General features: G+C 43.8%; 1 protein-coding gene across 1 annotated transcript in view; it reads left to right on the top strand.

Moving 5' to 3' along the window:
- The window catches only part of B4galt1 (beta-1,4-galactosyltransferase 1), a 53,409-nt gene extending 33,126 nt beyond the window's left edge, over positions 1 to 20,283 (top strand). Inside the window, exons 3-6 of the mRNA XM_076845914.2 lie at positions 11,751 to 11,938; positions 14,759 to 14,881; positions 17,009 to 17,113; positions 17,333 to 20,283. Of these exons, the coding sequence (XP_076702029.1) occupies positions 11,751 to 11,938; positions 14,759 to 14,881; positions 17,009 to 17,113; positions 17,333 to 17,465 (549 nt within the window). The 3' untranslated portion in view covers positions 17,466 to 20,283. The remainder of the gene's footprint in view (positions 1 to 11,750; positions 11,939 to 14,758; positions 14,882 to 17,008; positions 17,114 to 17,332) is intronic.
- Positions 20,284 to 20,813: the final 530 nt, after the last annotated feature.

Raw genomic sequence — 20,813 nt, forward strand, 5'->3', positions numbered from 1 at the left:
CACACATCTGCTTTGAGCAGATGATAGACCATTGTGCTCTGGGTAGTAAGAGTTAGATTAAAACACATATTTGGTAAAGAAGGTAATAAAAGTGAGTTAATGATGCTGCTGAGTTTTAAAATTCAGCTGCCCGTGGTCAAGGAAGACAAGAGGAGAACATGCTAATGTATAGCTATGTTGAATTTTAGGTAAATGTGAGCATGCCCTGTTTAACTGAAGTCAGAACAAATATTGGATCAGTAAAATTAAGCCATTAGCTTAAGTACCTGTAACAAAATTTATATAGATATACAGCAAGATTGAAATAATAGTTTTCTGAATGTTTTACACTAGCTACATGCCTATCCAAATCCAAGTTGGCATAACTAATCAACCTAGCACGGACCAGCAGAACCACTGTGTTAGCTAATACTGGACACTGGTTAAGATGCCCCTGCCCCTTTAAGATTAGAGAGAAATAATTCTTAAAATCAAAGTAGCCTCTGAGATACCCAGGCCAGGGTTCCTATATACATTTGAGGAACTCAGATCTCATTCTTGCAGATTGTTCAGTGTGCACTGGCATACTGTTATCCCCAGAAGAATTTCCCAAGCTTGTCTAACCAGAGAACTGTTTTTGAAAAATCATCTCAAGTGACAAATGCTTTGTGAATCACTCTTGGGGGATAGCAGGCCTAAATTAACACCTCTTCCCTACTACCTCTGTACTTTCCTTGAATACCAGGAATCCCCCATTCCTCTTCCCACTTACAACTTACCATAAAAAAGCATTTTATTTTTTGAAGCTGGAGATGTAGCTCAGTGCTAGAGCACTTGCTTAGCATGTATGGGCCCTGGGTTTGATCCCCTCCCCCAGTGCCCTGGCCCCCATATTTAGTCTTTCAAATATATTCATCCCCTTTTTCCTTTCTTATTAGTATCAACTCCCCCTTTCTATCCTTATACATGTTTTTTCACTTTTCATATTTTCCTTTTCTTCCAAGGGTTGACTTTCCACCAGGAGAATCCTGCCCTCTTTTCCCTCTCCTGCAGCTGATCTTACATCTTCCATTCCAACTCCACCCTGATTATCCTTTTGGGAAAATGTGATCAGAGTCCATATAACCAAGCCAAGAAGCAGCTTGAAGTCTGCCCTCCTTTCCAGGAAGGAAAGTTATCTAATACATAATAAAATGGTGATAGGAACCCAAACCTTGAAAAAGAAAAGTGCCCCATTTAGACCACACCTTATGTACAAATTAGAAATTTCCTGTGTTCTCTGCTTTATGCTCATATTCTAGAAGAGGATAAAAGAGATTTGTAGTGCCAGGCTTTGACTCTTGCCGATTATTTGTTGAGCAAATAAACCGGACGGGCTCTTTGGCTTCATTAGAGCCTTTTACTTATCCCCATTCTAGACATCTGGTATCATTTTAACTCTTCAGTGTCAACACCCTACTTGAGATTAGAAACAAAAATCACTTAAAATGGAAGTGGCCTCTGAGATATCTAGTCTAGGGGTTCTCAAACAGATTTTTTCAGTACCCAACTTTTTTCTGCCCCATTGAAAATTACACAATCCCCCATTTACAGCAGGTCACAATAGTGCTGTTCTACTTGAAGCGGGAGCGCTGCTTTATCTCTATCTCCTTAGTTTCTCCTTCAGTGTTTGCTAGAACTTGCCCAGACTGAAAATTTCTGCTCTGCGTCACAGGTGAGGAAACCAGCACTCAGATATAGCGAGTGACCAGTAGAAAGTTACATAAATAACAGTAGGGCTACATGGCTCAAACCCTACCCAGCCTTTGATTCCAACCAAGTTCAGTGTCCTCTCACTGTATCACAATAACTCTCCTTGTGGTCATTTAGTCTCTTCCCTCTGGGTGTTTCTCAAAGCCCCGTGTCCAGGCCTGGGAGTAAGCTCCATGCTCAGACCACCAGGGTTCAGCTCTGGCTCTGCCACTTCACAGTCAGCGACCTTAGGTAGCTATGTAAGCTCTTCAGACCTGAGTTTCCTCCTTGGTAGGCACATGTGAAGCACCTGGCACATGATAAACTCTCAGTAAATATTAGCTGTTACTGCTATGATTTGCGTCTTACTGCTATGATTTGCGTCTTTCCTCTCCACCCTCCACTCTTCCTTCCTGTTGTCTTTACCTAGTAGTATGGTGATACATTCTTAACTGCTCACCCTGTTCCCTGCTTCACTTGATAGTGCCAGCATCAGGACCTTGCTTCCATTTTTTGTGGGTTCCATGGGATCAGAGGGTAGTGGGTAATGGGTAATGGTGTGGGTCAGGTGTCAGAATCTCAGAGGACTCAGGGACCAACTATGTAAGCTCCTTCAGAGGAGGATTGTATCTCAAGGCCACAGACAGGGTGAACTTTCACAAGTTTTGTGGCTCGTACTCCTGTCCATAGGAAGCCATTAACACCCTTGTTTGCTGTGGGCCCCTCTAACCACCATAACAACTTACATCTCAAAATAACGGTGTTGGAGGGATGAGTAGGAAGGATGTTACCAGTTGAGATGGAGGAGAGCAAGCCTGATTCTTTGTCCTCAGGGTCTCCACTCCTCCTCCTGCCTTAGCCACCAGTGTGTGGGAATCCCATTAGGGTCTCTTACAGTTTGGATCTGGAATGTCCCCCAGAGTCTTAGGTGTTAAAAGCTTTGGGGAAGTGATTTCGATCACAGGGCACTAACTTCTTCCATGGATTAATATACTGATGGATTAAAAATTTGGTGGTATTATTGGGGAGGTGGTGAAAACTGTAGGAAGAGGAGCTCAGTTAAAGGAAGTAGGTCAGTGAGGGCATGTCCTGGAAAGGTATATCTTGTCTCCAGTCCCTCTCTCTCTCTTTGCTTCTTGGCTACCATGAGCTGAGAAGCTTCCTTCCACAGAGCCCTTCAGCCATGATGTTCTGCTTCACTTCAGACCCAAAAGCAATGGAACCAGCTAACCATGAACTGAATCCTCTTAAACTGCGAGCCAAAAGAAATCCTCTTATTAAGTTGTTTTTCTGAGGTATTTTTCCCCAGCGACAAAAACCTGACTAACACGGGGTCCCAGAACATACCTTTCTTGGAGCCAAGAGTGCTGCTCTGAGTCATGAACTCCTGCCTTAAGTCCGGCACCAGGACCTTGATGTAGAGATGGAAGTCAGAGTGTGAACTGGGATGTACATTGTGCTTCCTCATACTTCAGCCAGGAAAGGAAGCTATAAAACCACCCAAGGTGAATGAAAGGCAGGTTGCCACCTGTCAGTACTAGTCCTGAAAAATAAAATACAACACGCTTATGGGATTGCCCCTTATAAAAATTACAAAATGGGTGAGGAATGCAGGCATATCTGGCCATGTACGTGCGTCATAACTGTGACAGCCCTTTGCCCCTGAATCACTAACCAGGAGTGGTATCTCTGGTTCCATTACATACTTCCTGGTGCCTCTGGTCTCCTCACTCAGCTGCCCCAAGTCTTTCTAGTTTTGACCACGTTATTCCCTCTCTTAAAACCTTATGCATGACCCCACTGACCACAGGCAAGGCTTGAAATGGTCTAAAGCCCTGAGCTTGGCATCTGAGACCATCTGCTGTCTGATGCTGATCTACCTCCAGCCCCTTCCTCCTCATCCCGCTTCACACACTGTGTGCCACAGCCACTCTGGACTCTATCCTCATCCTGACTTCTGTTCTCCTGTTTTTGCCTTTTCTTATGTTGTCCTCTCTGCCTGCTTTCCTCCCCCAGGGGCGTCTTTCTAAACATTCCCACCCACCCACACACATACACACATCTCATTAGCTCTAAAGACTAGAACTGTCTTCTCCCTCCCTGTTGTTCCCAGGCTACTTGGAAGTTTCTAAAAAGGAATGATTATCTGTGTTTGTACTCATGCCAGTCCCTGGTCTCCCAGTCCCTTAGGCCTGTCTCCTTCCCGCCTCCCTGACCATGCAGCTCTTATAGAGTCCACTGTAGATTTGATTCAAAGCTTGGAACATGGACCTTCTCTCTGTGACTCCTGCCCATTTATTTCTACCCACTCTCAGGACCCCTTTGTCTGGGTCCTCTGGCTGGGTCTGTACCTCTTAGAGGTGAAGCCTCCTCTCCTGTCCTGGCCAGATAGTGACCCTTGGGAACCTGCACAGGCCCTCCCTGGGGCCTCTCCCTTAAGCTTCCTGCTCAGTGTTGACTAGGGTACAAGCTGCCTGTAACACAGTCCTCAGGGTGACCACCCTTTTAGGAAAACTATAGACAACCTCATTTAGACCTATGGTTGTTCATGGTCATAAACTCCTTTATGGTCCTTTAAATTTTGACCACCATAGCCCTCCAGTGAGCCAAATGAGTCTCATTGTTCCTGCTTAAGGAAGATTGCAAAATGCAGAGACAGGATTTGGACAAAGGTTACCTGAGGCCTAAGGAATGCCTCACCTTACCTGTTTACTACCAGAACACCCCACATATACATGCCAATGCAGTTTTACTAGGTCACAAGAGTCGGGTGGAGTGAGGCAGTAACAGACAGAGCCCCTGAGAGCCTTACCTACTTATTATACTGCCGGATGGACCCTGGCCTAAAGGGCTATGGGAATGTATAGGGAGTACCCAGCCTGCTGCCCTGAGGAATCTTTGGCTTTGAAATTTCTTCACTCTCCTTTTCATCTGTGCCCTGTTTTAGGGTGGTAGGAACTATTACAAGGCTGCTCATGTGTGGATCTGGAGAAGCCCTTTGTATCCTCAGTGCATGAGAGTATCTGTCCAGACAGCTGTTCCTACACATGGTCAAGATCAAGTGAGGATGAAGCAGACCCATGGGTCCATCCTAGTAGTGAGGACTGCTGCCTGAACTGTGACCCCGACTGTATTGGTTTCTGTCTTGATCATCTATCTCTGTGTGCCAGCCCTCACCCCTGCCTTCCATTTCCTCCTTGAGATGTTTGTGCCCAGATGGATACATGTAGGGATGGGGCTCTTACCTGCAGCCTCCACTTCATTTGGGCTCTTGGGCCTCTCTAGGTGGAAGTGGCATGGGAGAGCTGATAGTGTCTGTACCTCTACTATTTGAGTGCTGTCCCTTTGCTCTGTTCTCCCTTCACTGGCTATGTCTCTTCATTCTCCTGGGGAATGTGTTGAAGCACTTACTGATACTCACGTTGCTGGTGAATTGCCTCCCTGGACATTGTTCTGGGAAATGCCATTTTCTCTCCACTCCCCTTGACTCTGTGACAAGGCAACAACTAGGATGCTGCCTCTTCCCTCAAACAGGGGTGGTCAGAATGGGATCCTTTTCTTTTATAGCCTTGACACATGCCTCTCTCTCCCTTTTACCTCTCTCCCTTGCATCCATCCTTCTCTCTTTTTTTCCCTTCTAGCGGGGGCCTTTTGCGTTTACTTGTTAATCCTGCTTATAGCAAAGCAAGCTGAAGGAGGACTCCCTCTCTGTGGTCTGCTTCTTACTCTCCACCTACCTTCTCTTCTGTATTCTCCGTCTCCTATAAAGAAAGAGAGAGGAAGGCCGACTTAACTACTGCTGCCACCCTAACTGCCGCTGCCATCGCTGCCGCCACCACCGCTGCTACCACCCTGGTAATGTCCTCAAATCAAACTCAGCACCAAGGCCCTGCTGGTTAGAATATGTGAATAATTCTGTGAGTGTGCTGCCTCTCGCCCTGTGGTCTCCCAGGCAAGGGAAGGGCTTGTGTGGGCTCATTTGGAAACACTGAGATTGCTGGAAGCCTGCTCATTGTACAGAAGTCTGAGAGATTTTGCCTTCTTTTAATTAAACCAGAGTTGAGCTCATTCCATATGTATATAAATATTTGTCTTGCTTTTTTAAAAAATTCCATATTATCAGCATCTTCCCATGTTATTTCATGGTATTCATATTCATTATGTTCCATCCCTTCATAGTAGCTGATCACAGAGTTCTTAGAATGAACTTAGCCTTTCTTCTATCAGAAGACTGTAAGTAATACCATACTGGACATCTTTGAGTCTGATGTTTACTCTGTGTTGGCTTCTTCCACATTTAGGATTATCTCCTAGGCTAGATTTTCAGATGTAGGATTATGGGTTCAGAAACAGTTTATATGTTTTTGTAGGTTTTTTTGTTTGTTTGTTTGTTTGTTTTTATGATAGTGGGGATCGAACCCAGAGACTTGTGCATGCAAGGCAGGCACTCCCAATTGAGCTATATCCCCAGCCCTTGTTTTTGTAGTCTTAGTACAGATGGCAAATAAATTTCTGAAAGATAAGCCTTTATCTGAAAAGTATTTTTCTCCAACTTTTTTTTTTTAAAGAGAGAGAGAGAAGAGAGAGAATTTTAATATTTATTTTTTAGTTTTCGGCGGACACAACATCTTTGTTTTTATGTGGTGCTGAGGATCGAACCCGGGACGCACACATGCCAGGCGAGCGCGCTACCGCTTGAGCCACATCCCCAGCCCTTTCTCCAACTTTTATCTTAAACATTCTGGAAGTATTAATGCCACCCTCTTATATATTCTGCAGAAAGGAAGAATGGTCTCAGTGCCTCTTTGATAAGAAGCAGGCATCCCACTCTGGCTTCTGTGGAGCTGGGTCAAAACTCTCCTCAGTGTGCCTCATCCAGAATCCCTGCTGAGTTGTTGGTTCTGTGAGCTCTGTCCCTTTGGCCTATGTCCTATGCGGCAGGAGTCAAGGATGTGGTGTTCATTCTACTCTTGTGAGTGATTACTTTGGCTGACAGAGAGCTGACTCCTTAGCCTGGTTCCTGATCCTGAAGGATCCAATTCTTACACTCATTGGATGAAGAGCTATGTCTCAAATCCAAGTTCTGTTGAAGTTTGTGTCTTAAGTCCAGGATGACCATATTATTATGGTTAAATACCAGAACCCAACTGCTATGAACTCATGAATGAGTGGATTTTAGCCCTCCACAAGTTCAGCATTTGTATAATCCCTGGCTCTTCCCAGTAATTCTCTAGGCATCACCTTCTTGCTGGTCTGTTCTCCCAAGATCCACATGTGGGCCTGCAGGAATGCCCAAGCCAGAGCTGCCTCAACCCCTGATCTATCACCACCTTCTCACAGCCCACTCAGCCAAGTTCCTTTCTCTCTGAATCTGAGTAGGCACAGAAAAGCACTAGGATGTGTCACTGCCTAGGATGCTGCCTTTTCTAGATCTGTGGTATTAAGAGCCTGGGGTAACTGTGGGCCCCAGGGGCAGAGGTGGCTTTATGATAGGCCACCCCTCATGCATGTGTATGGGCGCAACATCATCTCTCTTATCCTATGGAAATTCTGATTCACTGCAAGTCTTGGCAGCAACCTCATTGCTGCTGTGTCTTTTGATGGAGGAGAGGCCAGGTCTTTCCCTAAGCCATCATGGTTTGGGGATATGCCTGTTAGTGACACACATGGGCCTGTCATCCAGGGAAGGCAGGGTGGTTGGTCAAAAAAGATCTTCTAGAGACAGTTAGGACTTGGACATGGTGTGGAGGCATGGCTTTCTGTAGTTGGTCATCTGTCAGGGTTACCTTACCTACAGCAAAGATTTTCCTAGGGATTAGACCAAACTCTGGTACCTGTCCTAAAACATTCCCAGCACCCTCCTGTCCAAAGGCTGCTTGCAGGTACAGTACACATCCCCTGATGAGCCTCTGTATAGAGCCCCCAGGGAGGTATTTTCATCTTACCATGCTCCACGTCTCTCACATGAATCATACTACAGTTCCTAACTGGTCTCCCTCCCTTTATTTGGATTGAAGCACAAATCCCTCCTTGACATGGAATTATTCTTTAAGGCTCTCTATGACCTAAATAAAGATAAAGACTAAGTACCTTAGCAAGCGCCCAGCTTGCCTCCAACCTTATGATTTGGTCCACCTCTACCTTCAGGTATCATTCTGGCTTCACCCATTCTGATTTTCTTGTAGTTCCTTGAATGCTCTCTTTTCTTCAGAGCCTTTACAGATTTTCTCACCATGCAGTGGACTTCTCTGCTCCTAGAACTGTCTTCTCCCTCTCACACCCACCCTCTGAGTTTGGTCTCATTCTGCAATGGCCTGTGCTCAGTTATTTGGGGATTTTAGATTACCCCCTGCCTTTTTTTCCTTGTCTTCTCCCTCTAAGAGCAACTAGTTGCCCTGGAAAGACAAGGATAACTATAAATCTTGTCTACCAATATAAGGTGAAAGCCCACCTTTAAAATCTGGGGCTTTGCCAGGGGCAGTGGTGCACACCTGTAATCCCAGCAGCTCAGGAGGCTGAGGCAGGAGGATTGTGAGTTCAAAACCAACCTCAGCAACTTAGCGAGACCCTATCTCAAAATAAAATATAAAAAGGGCCTGGATTGGGGCTAGGATTGGGGCTCAGTGGTAGAGTGCTTGCCTGGCGTGTGTGAGGCACTGGGTGGGTTGGATTCTCAGCACTGCATATGAGTAAACAAAATAAATTCCATTGACAATTTTAAAAAAATTTTAAAAACAGGTGCGCTAGGGGCTGGGGATGTGGCTCAAGCGGTAGCCTGCTCGCCTGGCATGCATGCGGCCTGGGTTCGATCCTCAGCACCACATACAAACAAAGATGTTGTATCTGCCGAAAACTAAAAAATTTTTTCTCTCTCTCTCTTAAAAAAAACAAAAAACAGGGATGCTGGGGATGTTGCTTAGTAATTAGGGTTCAATCCCTGGTACCCCCCATCCCACCCCACCCCCCCAAAAAAAATCTGGGCTTTAAAATGACATCTGCTCCCAGTGCTGGCTCCTTTTCACCAAGTATGAATTTCCATGGATTTTACAGATCTCTAAAGGTTCCTGACTTTCTTCTGCTGTTGAAGATTAATCATGTGAGCCACAGACTTATTAATCCTTATTAATCCTTTTTTGAAACTCTCCATCAGAAAAACAAGATTTTGGGGGAGGAATCTTGAAGCTGGTTAGGAAGGACATGAATGAACACCAGAAAAGGTGGAGTCTCCACATTGGATCCTTGAGAGGCATTTTGAAAGGACTGATGGTTCAAGGTGGATGGTGTTGTGATAGTAGCTAACTTGTCACCATGTGTTGTCTCATTTAATACAATCCCCATGACATAAAATAAGAAACTAAGTCTTAGAGGTGTAATATGCCCAAAGTTACTTAGCTAATGTGAAGAAGCTGGTGTTCCTGGGATAAAAATGTGTGCATTTGTCACACTTTAATATTTGATGTGGCCTGACAATAGGTGCCTGATAAATGTGCACTTAAGTGAATGAAATAGCGGATGTAGAGAATGAATCTGCCTGGTAAGGACAGGAGGGAATGAGGCTCGGGATCTTCCCACCCCTGGGGAAGATGAGGTGGGGCTTGCCAGGCTTGTCTTTCTTGTCATGAACAGTGAGTACTCAATGTTTCATTTTTCTGGAATTCCACGGAAGAGGAAAACACTCTTTCCTCATCTACTCTTCTATAGTTCTGGTGTTCCTAGGGGCCCAGGTAGATAATAGCACCCACTAATGCACTGTGTACTTCTTCTCTTCCTGGTTTATACAGATGAGGCCATACTGAGAGGATGGGAGAAACAATGTGTAATTCCAGTTATTTTGGAAAATTGCCTGACCAGTTCTAAGTGTGGGCCAGATGCTGGGGTGCTCTTCTGAGTTGAAGGAGCAGTTAGGGCACCGATAGGGAAAAGGAGCAGAGGAAGATCTTCTTGGGCTTCTCCTCCAGGTTGCCATTGTTCATGGGACTTGGCCCCAGGGTGCTCTTTCATGATTCCAAATTTTTAGTTCTGAAGAAGGAAAGTTTGCTTAGTTCAATCTCTATTAGGTATCTGATAAAAAAAAAAAAAAAGAAAAGCAGTCTTGGCCAGCAGGCCCCGTGGTACAGAGATGGCCATCAAGACCATCAAGAGGCCCCTTGCACCAGTTTTGGGGGAGTGTACCAAGAGAAGCAGGCATGGCATGAGCTGAGCAGCCAGCTTTGGAGTCTTTTCCACAGGTATAAAAAACTTTGTGGGAATACCTCCTTTTCACTTGTAAAAAAGTGGTCAGGGGAGCTTCATATTCAAAAAAAGTAAGCCTGGTTGAGGGGGGCAAGGGTGTTTATAGAACTGTCAAGATAATTGATATGCCATGAATTTAGGAACACTTACCTGATATGATATTCTTCTAGTGTTATTGGCAGTATGTTTTATAACAATAATTTCAATAACTCCATAGTTTTCATATGCAATTTCTAAATTGCCCCATAACCTACATGGAATTAGCTGGGCCCTAAATTCCAAATTGACTCTTACCTGGTCAGGCAGTGTGCCTTAGGCGCAGCCTTCTCCTTTCACCACGCATGGTTGGAAAGCTTTGTCAGGAGCTGAAGAAAGGCGTTCTTATGTGTAACATGTTTTCTTAGTTCATTTACTATTCTCTTGGCTGCTTTTTCTGACTTCCTGGTATCCGTCTTTCTCTATGTTTGCTTCTGAGTTACCAGCCTGATGCTGAACAGCAGTGGGGCATGAGTGCACTCTGTACACACACAGGCAGCCTGTGGAGTACCCGTTTCCAAGTACTCTTTCCCATGTGTGGAGAGATTTTACACGTCGTACTTTTGAGATTACGTAATGACTTCAAGTCCTTGTGGGATGTTTTCTTCCCAAAGGAGAGGACCCTTATTTGTTGATCCCAAAAGATATGGGGAAAAGTAGTAAGTGAGGATTCCAAAGTGTTAGGCCTTTGTTTCCTCATGGTGGTATTGTGAGGTCAGAATGACAGCACATGTATTGGAGGGCTTTGTGAACTGCTAAGTATGAGGGATGATGGCTGCAGTGTTGAGACTGTCCCTACTAATCTGAGGCCATAGGAATTGGTACAAGGAGGACCGCCCCCTCTTTGGTTGGATCTTCCCTGAAAGGGTTGCCATTTGCCATTGTATGTTGAAATCCATTCATCCATCCATCCATCTATCATTCATTCATTCATGTAGCCAACCAACAACTATTGATTGAGCTCTTATTATATGACAGTGGGACACATGTGAATAAAGAACATAAGATCCTACCCTTCTTTGAACTTACATTCCAGTGGGGGATACTGAAAATAAAGAAGTCAGTAAAATATGAATTACTTGTGTACCATTTGGTGCTCTGGACCCCAGTGACGACCTCTCTCATACCTTATGATTCTGTCATGGTATATATCAGACTGCTTCCTATCCTACACTATGAGCACTGTGAGGGCAGAGGTTGAGTTAGGTTCACCATGTTTCTCAGGTATTTACTTTAGTGACCGGTGGACACATGAAAGGCACATGATTGGAAATCAAACCATAATCAAAGAGGGTAGAAATGAAAAATTCCAACTGTCACCAGTTTCTTGTTTATCTTTCTTGGAGTTAACCTATTTGTGGTATGTATGTATGTATGCAAAAAATATATAAATGATACATCTGTTTAAATGCCTTTTTTACCTTTTGTTTTAGACCTTCCTTATTTTTTTTAACAGCTCTATTCCATCATATGTTTGCACCATAACTTACTTAACCCGTTCCCTAGGGATGTTTGCAGTCTTCTGCGTTGCACACTGTGTATTTTTCAGCTATTTGCATACATGCAAGTCTTTCTGCATGGCAAACTCTACAAGTGGGATTGCTGAATGACAGGGTTGGCATTCAGGGTGGATTTCTGAAGTAAAGGCAGAAAAAAATGAGGTCCAAGAGTTGACTAATGACTATGTGTAGCAGACAAGTCACCGGTCCCTGTGAATGTTTTGCTCACAGGTCTTATGGCCTCTGATATCAGTTTCTTTGTTTCTGCACCAGGCTGGAGATACCATGTTCAATCGTGCGAAGCTCCTCAATATTGGTTTTCAAGAAGCCCTGAAGGACTATGACTACAACTGCTTTGTGTTTAGTGATGTAGACCTCATTCCGATGGATGACCACAATGCCTACAGGTGTTTCCCACAGCCACGGCACATTTCAGTTGCAATGGACAAGTTTGGATTTAGGTAAGAGATGTTCGCCAGAGTGTGCAGTAAACTCTTATATGTTGACTAAGAAATACAGTTTCTCTAGGCTCTGAAGGAGTACGCTGTCTCTGAGAAATGACAGCTTTTTAGGCATAGAGTCAGTTATCATTTGAGAAGGAAAAAGCAATCCAGAAATGCCTATAATCTCTGTGTATGCAGATGAGAACAGTTTATTTATTTATTTATTTTCTTTTTTAATTTTTTAAATTGTAGATGGACAAATACCTTTATTTCATTGATTTATTTTTATGTGGTTCTGAGGATCAAACCCAGTGCTTCACACATGTGAGATAAGCACTCTACCACTGAGCCACAATCCCAGCCCCAAGAACAGTTTTTTCAAAAAATATTTTTAATTTAGTTTCTTAAATATTTTAGTAGATGTTCACAATACCTTTATTTTGTTTATTTAGGTTTTTTATGTGGTGCTGGGGATGGAACCGAGTGCCTTATGCGTGCTAGGCAAGCGCCCTACCACTGAGCCACAACCCCAGCCAACCCATAGTTTTCATATGCAGTTTCTAAACATGAACTTCTTTTTGCCCCATAACCTACAACCACCCACCCACCCCCACCCCCACCACCTTCACACCCCTCAGAAGAGTTTTTAATGTTTGGGATAACTCTTACCTTTAGGCCTTGCTAGGTTTTCTTGATTTTTGCTCTTCCCTGCCCCCACACAGTTTGGAAAGCAAATTGAAATAATCTCCTCATCACCACCACTGAATTTTTGAGGTTGGATGCCTCAGCAGAATTTCTTGGCACTTTAAGAAGGAACATGATTCTGTTTCCCAACAGAGCACATGCTTCTACTTAAGCATGGAGCCCAAACTTTTCCACCAAAATGCCTCTACTGATGAGGCCAGTGATACCTGTCCCCAGGGGCAAGGGTATAATCCAAAGCATTTTGACATGCGAAATGTGACCTTATAGTCCATTGTTCTATTTTAAAAGTAAATAAATATGGCTTTTATCACTCAATTTATTCATATTTGTATTAATATAAAATTCTTTTAAATCACCCATAAGTTGACTAACATAACCTGTCCCTTCTTTGCTTTAAGTAGACTTGACGCCCCAGGAAGGTTTTCTGCAGGGTACCCTGAATGTTAGGTACCCCTATTTTAGGCCAAATAACCAGTGGAAACTCGGCTGTGCAGGCAGCAGGTCCTTTGTGTAGATACAACTACTTTCTGTCAGATTCATTTTGATATCATCCTTTTTCCTACCCTCCCTGGCTTGGGGCCAATGGCTGGGGGTATATATAGGTCTGCCCCAGATCAAAGCTATTCAGGTGCTAAATATGCTGAAGGAAAGTAAAGGGAATATCATTTTCTGATTCTGCTATAATCACTTCGGGTCCTCCCTCTGTCCCTCCCTTTCTGTGTATTTTCCTCTCTTTGAAATACACAGATTCATCCCCTGACCCATCTTTTTCTTCCAGAATGGGGCCCAAGTGATCACCCAGTTCTTTTCCATAGGACCATGTTGGTTTACAGAGAACCAGTCAGGTTTGGGGGATGGAGCAGGTAGGTAAGAGAAATCAGCAGAGGCAGCAAAACCAAAGCTTATCAACTCAATGTATACTTCCAGTGAAGTAACTAAGAATCCATTTTTGTAAAAACAGTGATTATCAAAACACCCTATTGGTCTGGACACCTCTGCTGTTGGACAGTAGTGTAAGGTATGCCAAAAGGTAGATGGATGACTTGGCCTCTTAAGTCATGATACCTAATTACAAATAAATTACCTTCAACTTATTAAGAATCTTTGCTTGTGGATACTTGTGGTCAGAATTCCTGAATGTATTTGACAAACATAGTTATATCTTGAATTCACAGTATTCTATATGGTTTGGGTGACTTCCCTTCAAAGTCTGAGCTGGAGTTTTTCTTAATTTGGAGTCTAGTAAGAGTCTAAGATTGGGAGCACAGACTGAACCATTTGGTAGACCCACAGGAAGGCCTTTGTATGACCTTTGAGTCATGTCCTGATTCTTGATCTTTCTCATCAGTGCTTATTCTGTGTCCTTTGGGAGTCCACTGTTCATAACCATTGAAATATTGAAATACAAAAAGGTAAGGAAGGATAAGAGCCCCGATGCCCTACTACTTGGAAATATAAAAAGTAGATTTATTGTTATGCATTTTGCTAAGTTGGGATAAAGTAGAAATTTCAAAGAAAATTTTATTTGTGCAAATTTCCAGAAAAGGCGCCTCAGCTGTTAGGATTAGTGTTTAACAGTATGCCTTTAAAAGAGTGAACACCAGATTGGTAGATAGGAGCCGGTGAGAAGGGGCGCGTGATAGAGTAGGCATTGGGAGACTTCAAAACAATCTCAGATTCAGGACCTTCTGAATAAGGACTTCTTGTAAGAGCAGGACACATAGAAAGCAGATTCCTGAGCCACAGTGGAAGAATTAGGCTTATGCCCACTCTTGTCACTGATTGGTTTCTAGATAACCACAGAAACAGCACTGTTATTAGAAAAAGGAAGATTTTGTGTTTTGATACCTGTATCTTAGAATAATGTGAGCCCTGACATAAAATCAAAACAGGGCAGAGGGGTTGGGGTTGTAGCTCAGTGGTAGAGCACTTGCCTAGCATGTGTGAGACCCTGGGTTCAATCCCCAGAACTGCAAAAAAAAAAAAAGAAGAAGAAGAAGAAGAAGAAAACCTTCCCAAATCTCCTGTCAAAAAATAAAAAGTAACTTTTAAAGTATTAATTCAGCAAGCTTTCTTTCAGGAATGTCAAGGCTTACTAACCACATGGGTCCTCTGTTTTTTTTTTCCTCCCAGCTTACCTTATGTTCAGTATTTTGGAGGTGTCTCTGCTCTAAGTAAACAACAGTTTTTGACCATCAATGGATTTCCTAATAATTACTGGGGCTGGGGAGGAGAAGATGATGACATCTTTAACAGGTAATAGTCACACCTTAGATCTCTTTTTCTCCTATGAATCTTCACTTCTGGTTTTTGAACCAATGCTTGGTTATTCTTCAAGTATTGACCCTCAGGTGGACTATAGTCCCCAGTCAGCCTAGATGCTTAGATTTATGTTACTATAGATCCTATAGGTACTTATCAGGATCTTTAGGAAAAAATGAGCCAAGATTTTTGGATTAGCCTTGAAAAACGTAAAATGAAAAACAGCATGTCATTGTGGTCTGCTTTCAATGGGAAACAATTTTCCTTGGGAAGAATCCTGACTTTCCTCACAGAATCTTTGCTGCTGCATCTTTATTTGGAATACTATTACCATAGAAGATAAAAGTAATCCAATGAACTTTTGTAGACCCACCTGTCACATAGCTGTCATGCCATGGCCAGTCCTGCCCCATGTACATTCCAGGGCTCTTTTAAACTAATAGACCTTTATCCTGTGGTTATTATTGCAAGTAAAAAAACCATCTACCAGAGGCATTTAAAATTACACTCTGCTCAATCCTCCCTGATAAAGAGCCTTCAGTCTTGCCTATCAGCTCCTTCTGGGAGCCAGTGTGAACTTGTCACTGAGTTTGATATTAGAATATACCAGGAGGCTAGGGTTGTGGTTCAGCGGTAGAGCGCTCACCTCACATGTGCAAGACCCTGGGTTCGATCCTCAGCACCACATAAAAAAATAAACAAGTGAAATAAAGGTGTTGTGTCCAACTACAACTAAAAAAAAAAAAAAAAAAAGAATATACCGAGGTACAGCTAGCTTTCTTGAATTGGAATACATTTATTTGATTTCACAGATGTTGTCTGTCAAAGCAACACCCAAATCATTCAAGGTTTCCATTGTGTGAAAACTTGACATAGACCCAAGTTTTCACACAATAGCCTTGACGAGAACTCCAGTTTTAGAGTTTGAAGACTGGCTCCTAAGCATGCACATATTGAGCATCTATTGCACAGCACTGTGCCAGGCAGGCCTAGGGAAACAGACACCAAAGACCTGCACACAGGGTCCAGACAAAAACAAACCTGCTTTCACAGAGCCACACCTGGGCAGTCACTCTGGACTGCTATGGTAGTATACTGGGCTGACAGGACACCACAGCTGAAAGGTCAGGATGGTTGGGGGCAGAGAGAACATCAAATAATGCTACTCTAAGCTGGTGGGACTAGAAGGATCTCAGTGTGTGAAGCAACTAAATTACAGACCTTCTTGCTATGTCCCTAGGATCCACACTTAGAAGAAAGCAGGGCTAGAATGCTGTTGGTCATCCAGGATCAGCCAGTCCTGATTCTAACTTTGGTACTGTACTGTTAAGGCTTCGATTTTTGGTCCTCATTCTTTTCCCCTGGACCAACTCAAGATTCTTCCACCCTGTTCTGGTGGCCTCTAGTCATGTTCTCTGCTCTCCTATTCTTTTAAAATATGCACCAGAGAGGTTTCACCAGTCAAAACCATTTGGGGAATGCTACACATTGTAACGTTTAGGCAGTGGTACTGTTCCTTGGAATGCTCTGAGGCCTCCATGATTTAGCCTTTGCCCTTTTTTTTTTTTCAGTCTCACCACCTGTCACTTCCTAGCCCTTACTCTTTCCAGTAGACTCTGGAAGCTTTTCTTGTTCACTGACGGCAAATCTTAGGTCTATACTTGCTCTCAGCTCTGTGCCTTGCCAGTGCTGTCCTGGCTCCCCAAACCGCTCTGGCCGACACACACCTCTTCATCCTCACAATTTGGCTCTGCTGCCTCACTTAGTTATTTCTTCCTTTGTACCCCTTGACCCTACATTCCCTTTCTCACTTCTGGCCTGTCACCAAAGGCCTCAGATTCTGAGTATCCACACTGAAATTCTGTGAGGGCAGACACCCTCAATGTTGATATATGCTAGGCAGCCCCACACACTGTAGAACCAGTTGTGAAAGAACAAGGAGTAGGATTGAATTTAAACTAGTGTCTTGCTGGACTGGGTCTTGTCGTGATGCTTGGGTTTGGGCTGAGTGAGAATAGCAAGCAGAGCTGACAGATGGGGCAACAGTCTCACAGCTGGGACTATCAGACCCAAGCCTTATGGCTCCTCTGTCTTAATGACTTGTCCCTTTGCTCTTTGCAGATTAGTTTTTAGAGGCATGTCTATATCTCGCCCAAATGCTGTGATCGGGAGGTGTCGCATGATCCGCCACTCGAGAGACAAGAAAAATGAACCCAACCCTCAGAGGTGTGTTCTGTATTCATTTCAATTCTGTCTTCTCCCCACTTTAGGATGGGATAGGCTGCAGGACTTATGCTCTGGAGAGGGTTGTATGCCTGCAGGGAAATAGAGGCATTCAGTCTGGGCAGGGTCAAGTGGGAGAGAGGGTATGGAGGAAAAGTACAGATGAAAATAGTTTTTTCTTAAGATTTCTGTTTTGATACCTTCTCCTTTTTTTCCTTGTAGGTTTGACCGAATTGCACACACAAGGGATACAATGCGCTTTGATGGTTTGAACTCACTTACCTACCATGTGTTGGACGTACAGAGATACCCATTGTATACCAAAATCACAGTGGACATCGGTACACCAAGCTAGCATCTTGGTACAAATTAAGGACATGAAAATGGCCAGAGACCTCTGCTGTTTCTCGGCCAGTCTGCTGGGCTGGTCCCTCTCATTTGTACAATCTGAGTGATAGGTCCCCTCACTCATCATTCAGATGCCTTTCCAGATGACCAGGACAAGTGTAATATTTTGCCCCCAACTTGGCTCGGCATATGACTTCTTAGCTGTACAAGGTGTTTGTCAGTGTAGACTGTCAGCATTTGGGTGCTTCTTGACATTTTCACAGTGACACCCCAAAGAGTCAGAACTGTGCACAGTTCAGAATTTGTAGACTATGGGGCTTGTTCCCACTGATAAAATGGCTGAATTGTGAAATGGGTAAGAATTTTTGCTTTAAATTGTGGTGAATTTCATGAATTACTTCATGAAAAATTAGAAACTGCTGCTGAAATTGGATTGGTATATTTTTGAACAATGTTTTAACAGCAAACACAAAATTTCAACCAGTTTCATGTTATCCATCCCATTTCTTTTCAGTGGTATGCAACTATTACAATCACTGTGTGTGTGTGTGTGTGTGTGTGTGTGTGTGTGTGTGTGTCTTAGCAAAAGAATTTTTAAACTTGAGCCTTGAACCTTTTGTCCTGCTAATGTGTGGATTCCAAGGTAACTTTAGCCATCAGAGCGAAACCTTGGGTGTTCTCACTTACAGTGGCCTATCTCCAGATTGTCTGGTTTCTGAATGTAAAGATTTTTTTTTTTTAAGCAGCTTGTATTTTAAAGAAAGAAAAAAAAATTGAGTTCTAATTATGATCTAGCATGATTTTGTGTTGATCCAAATTTGCATAGCTGTTTAGTGTTAAGTCATGACAATTTATTTTTCTGGGCATGCTATGTAAACTTGAATTTCCTATGTATTTTTATTGTGGTATTTTAAATATAGGGAGGAAATTGAGCATTTTGGGGGTGGGATTGGGCGGGGATTATATATGCTGTTATGGCCTCAAATGGGCCTCTGATTTAGCTGGCAGGCCAGGTTTTATGAAGAGCAAAAATCACCTTCAGTCTCTTGCTGAAGGCTACACCTCCCAGTCAGCATTATCCTGCCAGACCTCTAGTGCAAAGACCTGGGAGACAGCCTCTGCCTACCTGACAGAACTCCTTACCCCCCCACCCTCCCCAGGTGGGCTGGGCGGAGGGAACCTCAGCCTCCTCCGACAGACCCCTCAGGGCCCTAGGCTGTGGGACTGTAAAAAACTGCAATCAGGTTGTTTACCATCCCTTAGCTCCACCCCAGCTGGAGGGACCTTCTGTTCTGGCAGGGCCACCTCTGAGAGCCTCTGCCACCACACTCCCTGTCCCACCCTGCATTACCGGTTCTCCTCCTCCTTCCCCTGCCTCTCTTACACTGCCCTTCTTTTCTTCCTCTCCCATTTCATTCCTTGCCTCTTGCCTGCTCCCCAAAACTTGCCTGTGGCACTCAGGGTCAAACAGACTATTCATTCTCCAGAATGACTGTGCCTTTTAATTAGAAATTTAGAAAGTTCATCTGAACCCACACCTTGTCTCCTCCTGAGAACTCGGGTGCCTAAAGCCTCCTGTCCCCCCTCAGGGTTTTAGCAGGTGCTCCCACCCCCATGAGGTTAATCCACAGGGGAGTCTTTCAGGAATGCAGGCCTCTGCTGGGGGATGTGTAGTCACCTGGGTAAGACAGCAAGAGGCACTTCCTACCATAGAGGCCTTTGCCAGGTCCAGCTTGGGCTGGGTCCTAAGGTTTAGCTGCCAGGGTTGAGCCCTTTGTTAGTGGCAACCAGGACCTCAAGCACTGCCCTCCTGGATTCCTGCCCTGAGTTTGGAGGCTGAGCTATACTTGGCCCTATCCTACCTGTGCCTTTATCGCTTTTAGCATCTCAGATGCTAACTTTTTTTTTCCAGACACCTTTGTATGTGTTAGAACTTACCTTCCTCTGCAGAAGCACCTGGGCTATGCAAAAAAGTATTCCTTGTCATTCCCCATGCCTTAATAAGGAAATTATTAAAACTGAGACTGATTGTACTGAGAGTTTTTTGGGAAATGCAGAGAGGTCTTTTCTGTTTCCAGAACCTGACTCTTCCAAAGTGCCTTAAGAAAAAGGAGACAAATGCTCTGAGTGGCTGCTTCTTTGTTACTTCCTTCACTCTTGAACAAAATTCCACCTCCCCCACCCTTCTTTTCTTCCTGTTACATTTTCATCCATATCAAGTATGTGTTTCATTCTCAGAAACAATGGAAAATTTGCTTCTCTTGTCTCCCCCACCACACACACACACATGCTGACCTTCCAGTGCTCTGAGCCTCATCCCTTCTCCCTCCAGGCTAAAGGCATAACCAGAGGCATAGTTAGGCCTCGATGTTTGCCTTGCATGGTGTCCTTTGTCCTCCCTTGAGACTCCAGGGCTGAGGGTTCTGGAGAATTTCCACCTAGGATTCCACCATGAGTTGTCATGCTGTGCCTTTCTTTAAGTCTGTAAATCCTGTGGCTAGTGATCCTGTGTCAAATGGCCTTTAGGGATGATCAGAGGGCAGAAGTGTCACAGGAGGGTAAAGGAAATGCTGTGCTTGCCTTCAGCCTGGGCAGGGTCTCTGTTACCCCTGGGGCTGGGTATGGGCTGTCCTACACAGCCAGGATGACAGTTTTCATGTTCTAAAGACCTGTTGTGCTGTGTACTTTGATTTTTCCATGTATGCAAATGCTTCTATTTACCACTGGGAGAGGCTGTATCTGATTTTGGTGTTCAGAACAAACAACTGTATTTTTGCCTTTGAAATCCAATAATATAACATGAATAAATGACCCTATCTTTGTAATTATGGTAGTTTCTCTTCTGATTTAAGGGGTTTGGGTTCTCCCTGAGCTGGGGCTGCCTACTGGGAGAATCTGAAGAAAGCAGACATCTGCCTTGCCCACGTCTGCCTTGCGCACTGGTATCATGGTTGTAGGGCAGAGTTGGGGTATACACACCTCCCTGAAATCAGAAGTTTTCCCATTTGAGCTTCATTTTCTTATCTGGAAATGGGATTAATAACATTGAGACTTTTTTTAAAACTTAGAAGGTGATATATCTAAACCATTGACTGACACTTTATAGTATCTAGTAGTATCCATTTCAAAACTAGTAGTATCCATTTCAGAATTTCCCCTAGCAGTTCTCTGGTCACATTCTCCTTTTTTTCAACAAAGGCCAGGAAAGTTCAGATGTAGATCTCAGAGCCGTTTGCCAAAGTGTTTGTAGGGTAACTTAAATGGTATTAGCCAAAATAAGGTTTCTTGTCAGCCCCAGGAAATTTAACCAGAGGCTCTAAAGTCTTAATTATCACCCTAGCAGTTGAGATAGTAA

This window comes from Callospermophilus lateralis, chromosome 2 (assembly GCF_048772815.1).
Source record: "Callospermophilus lateralis isolate mCalLat2 chromosome 2, mCalLat2.hap1, whole genome shotgun sequence".
Classification (NCBI taxonomy): domain Eukaryota; kingdom Metazoa; phylum Chordata; class Mammalia; order Rodentia; family Sciuridae; genus Callospermophilus; species Callospermophilus lateralis.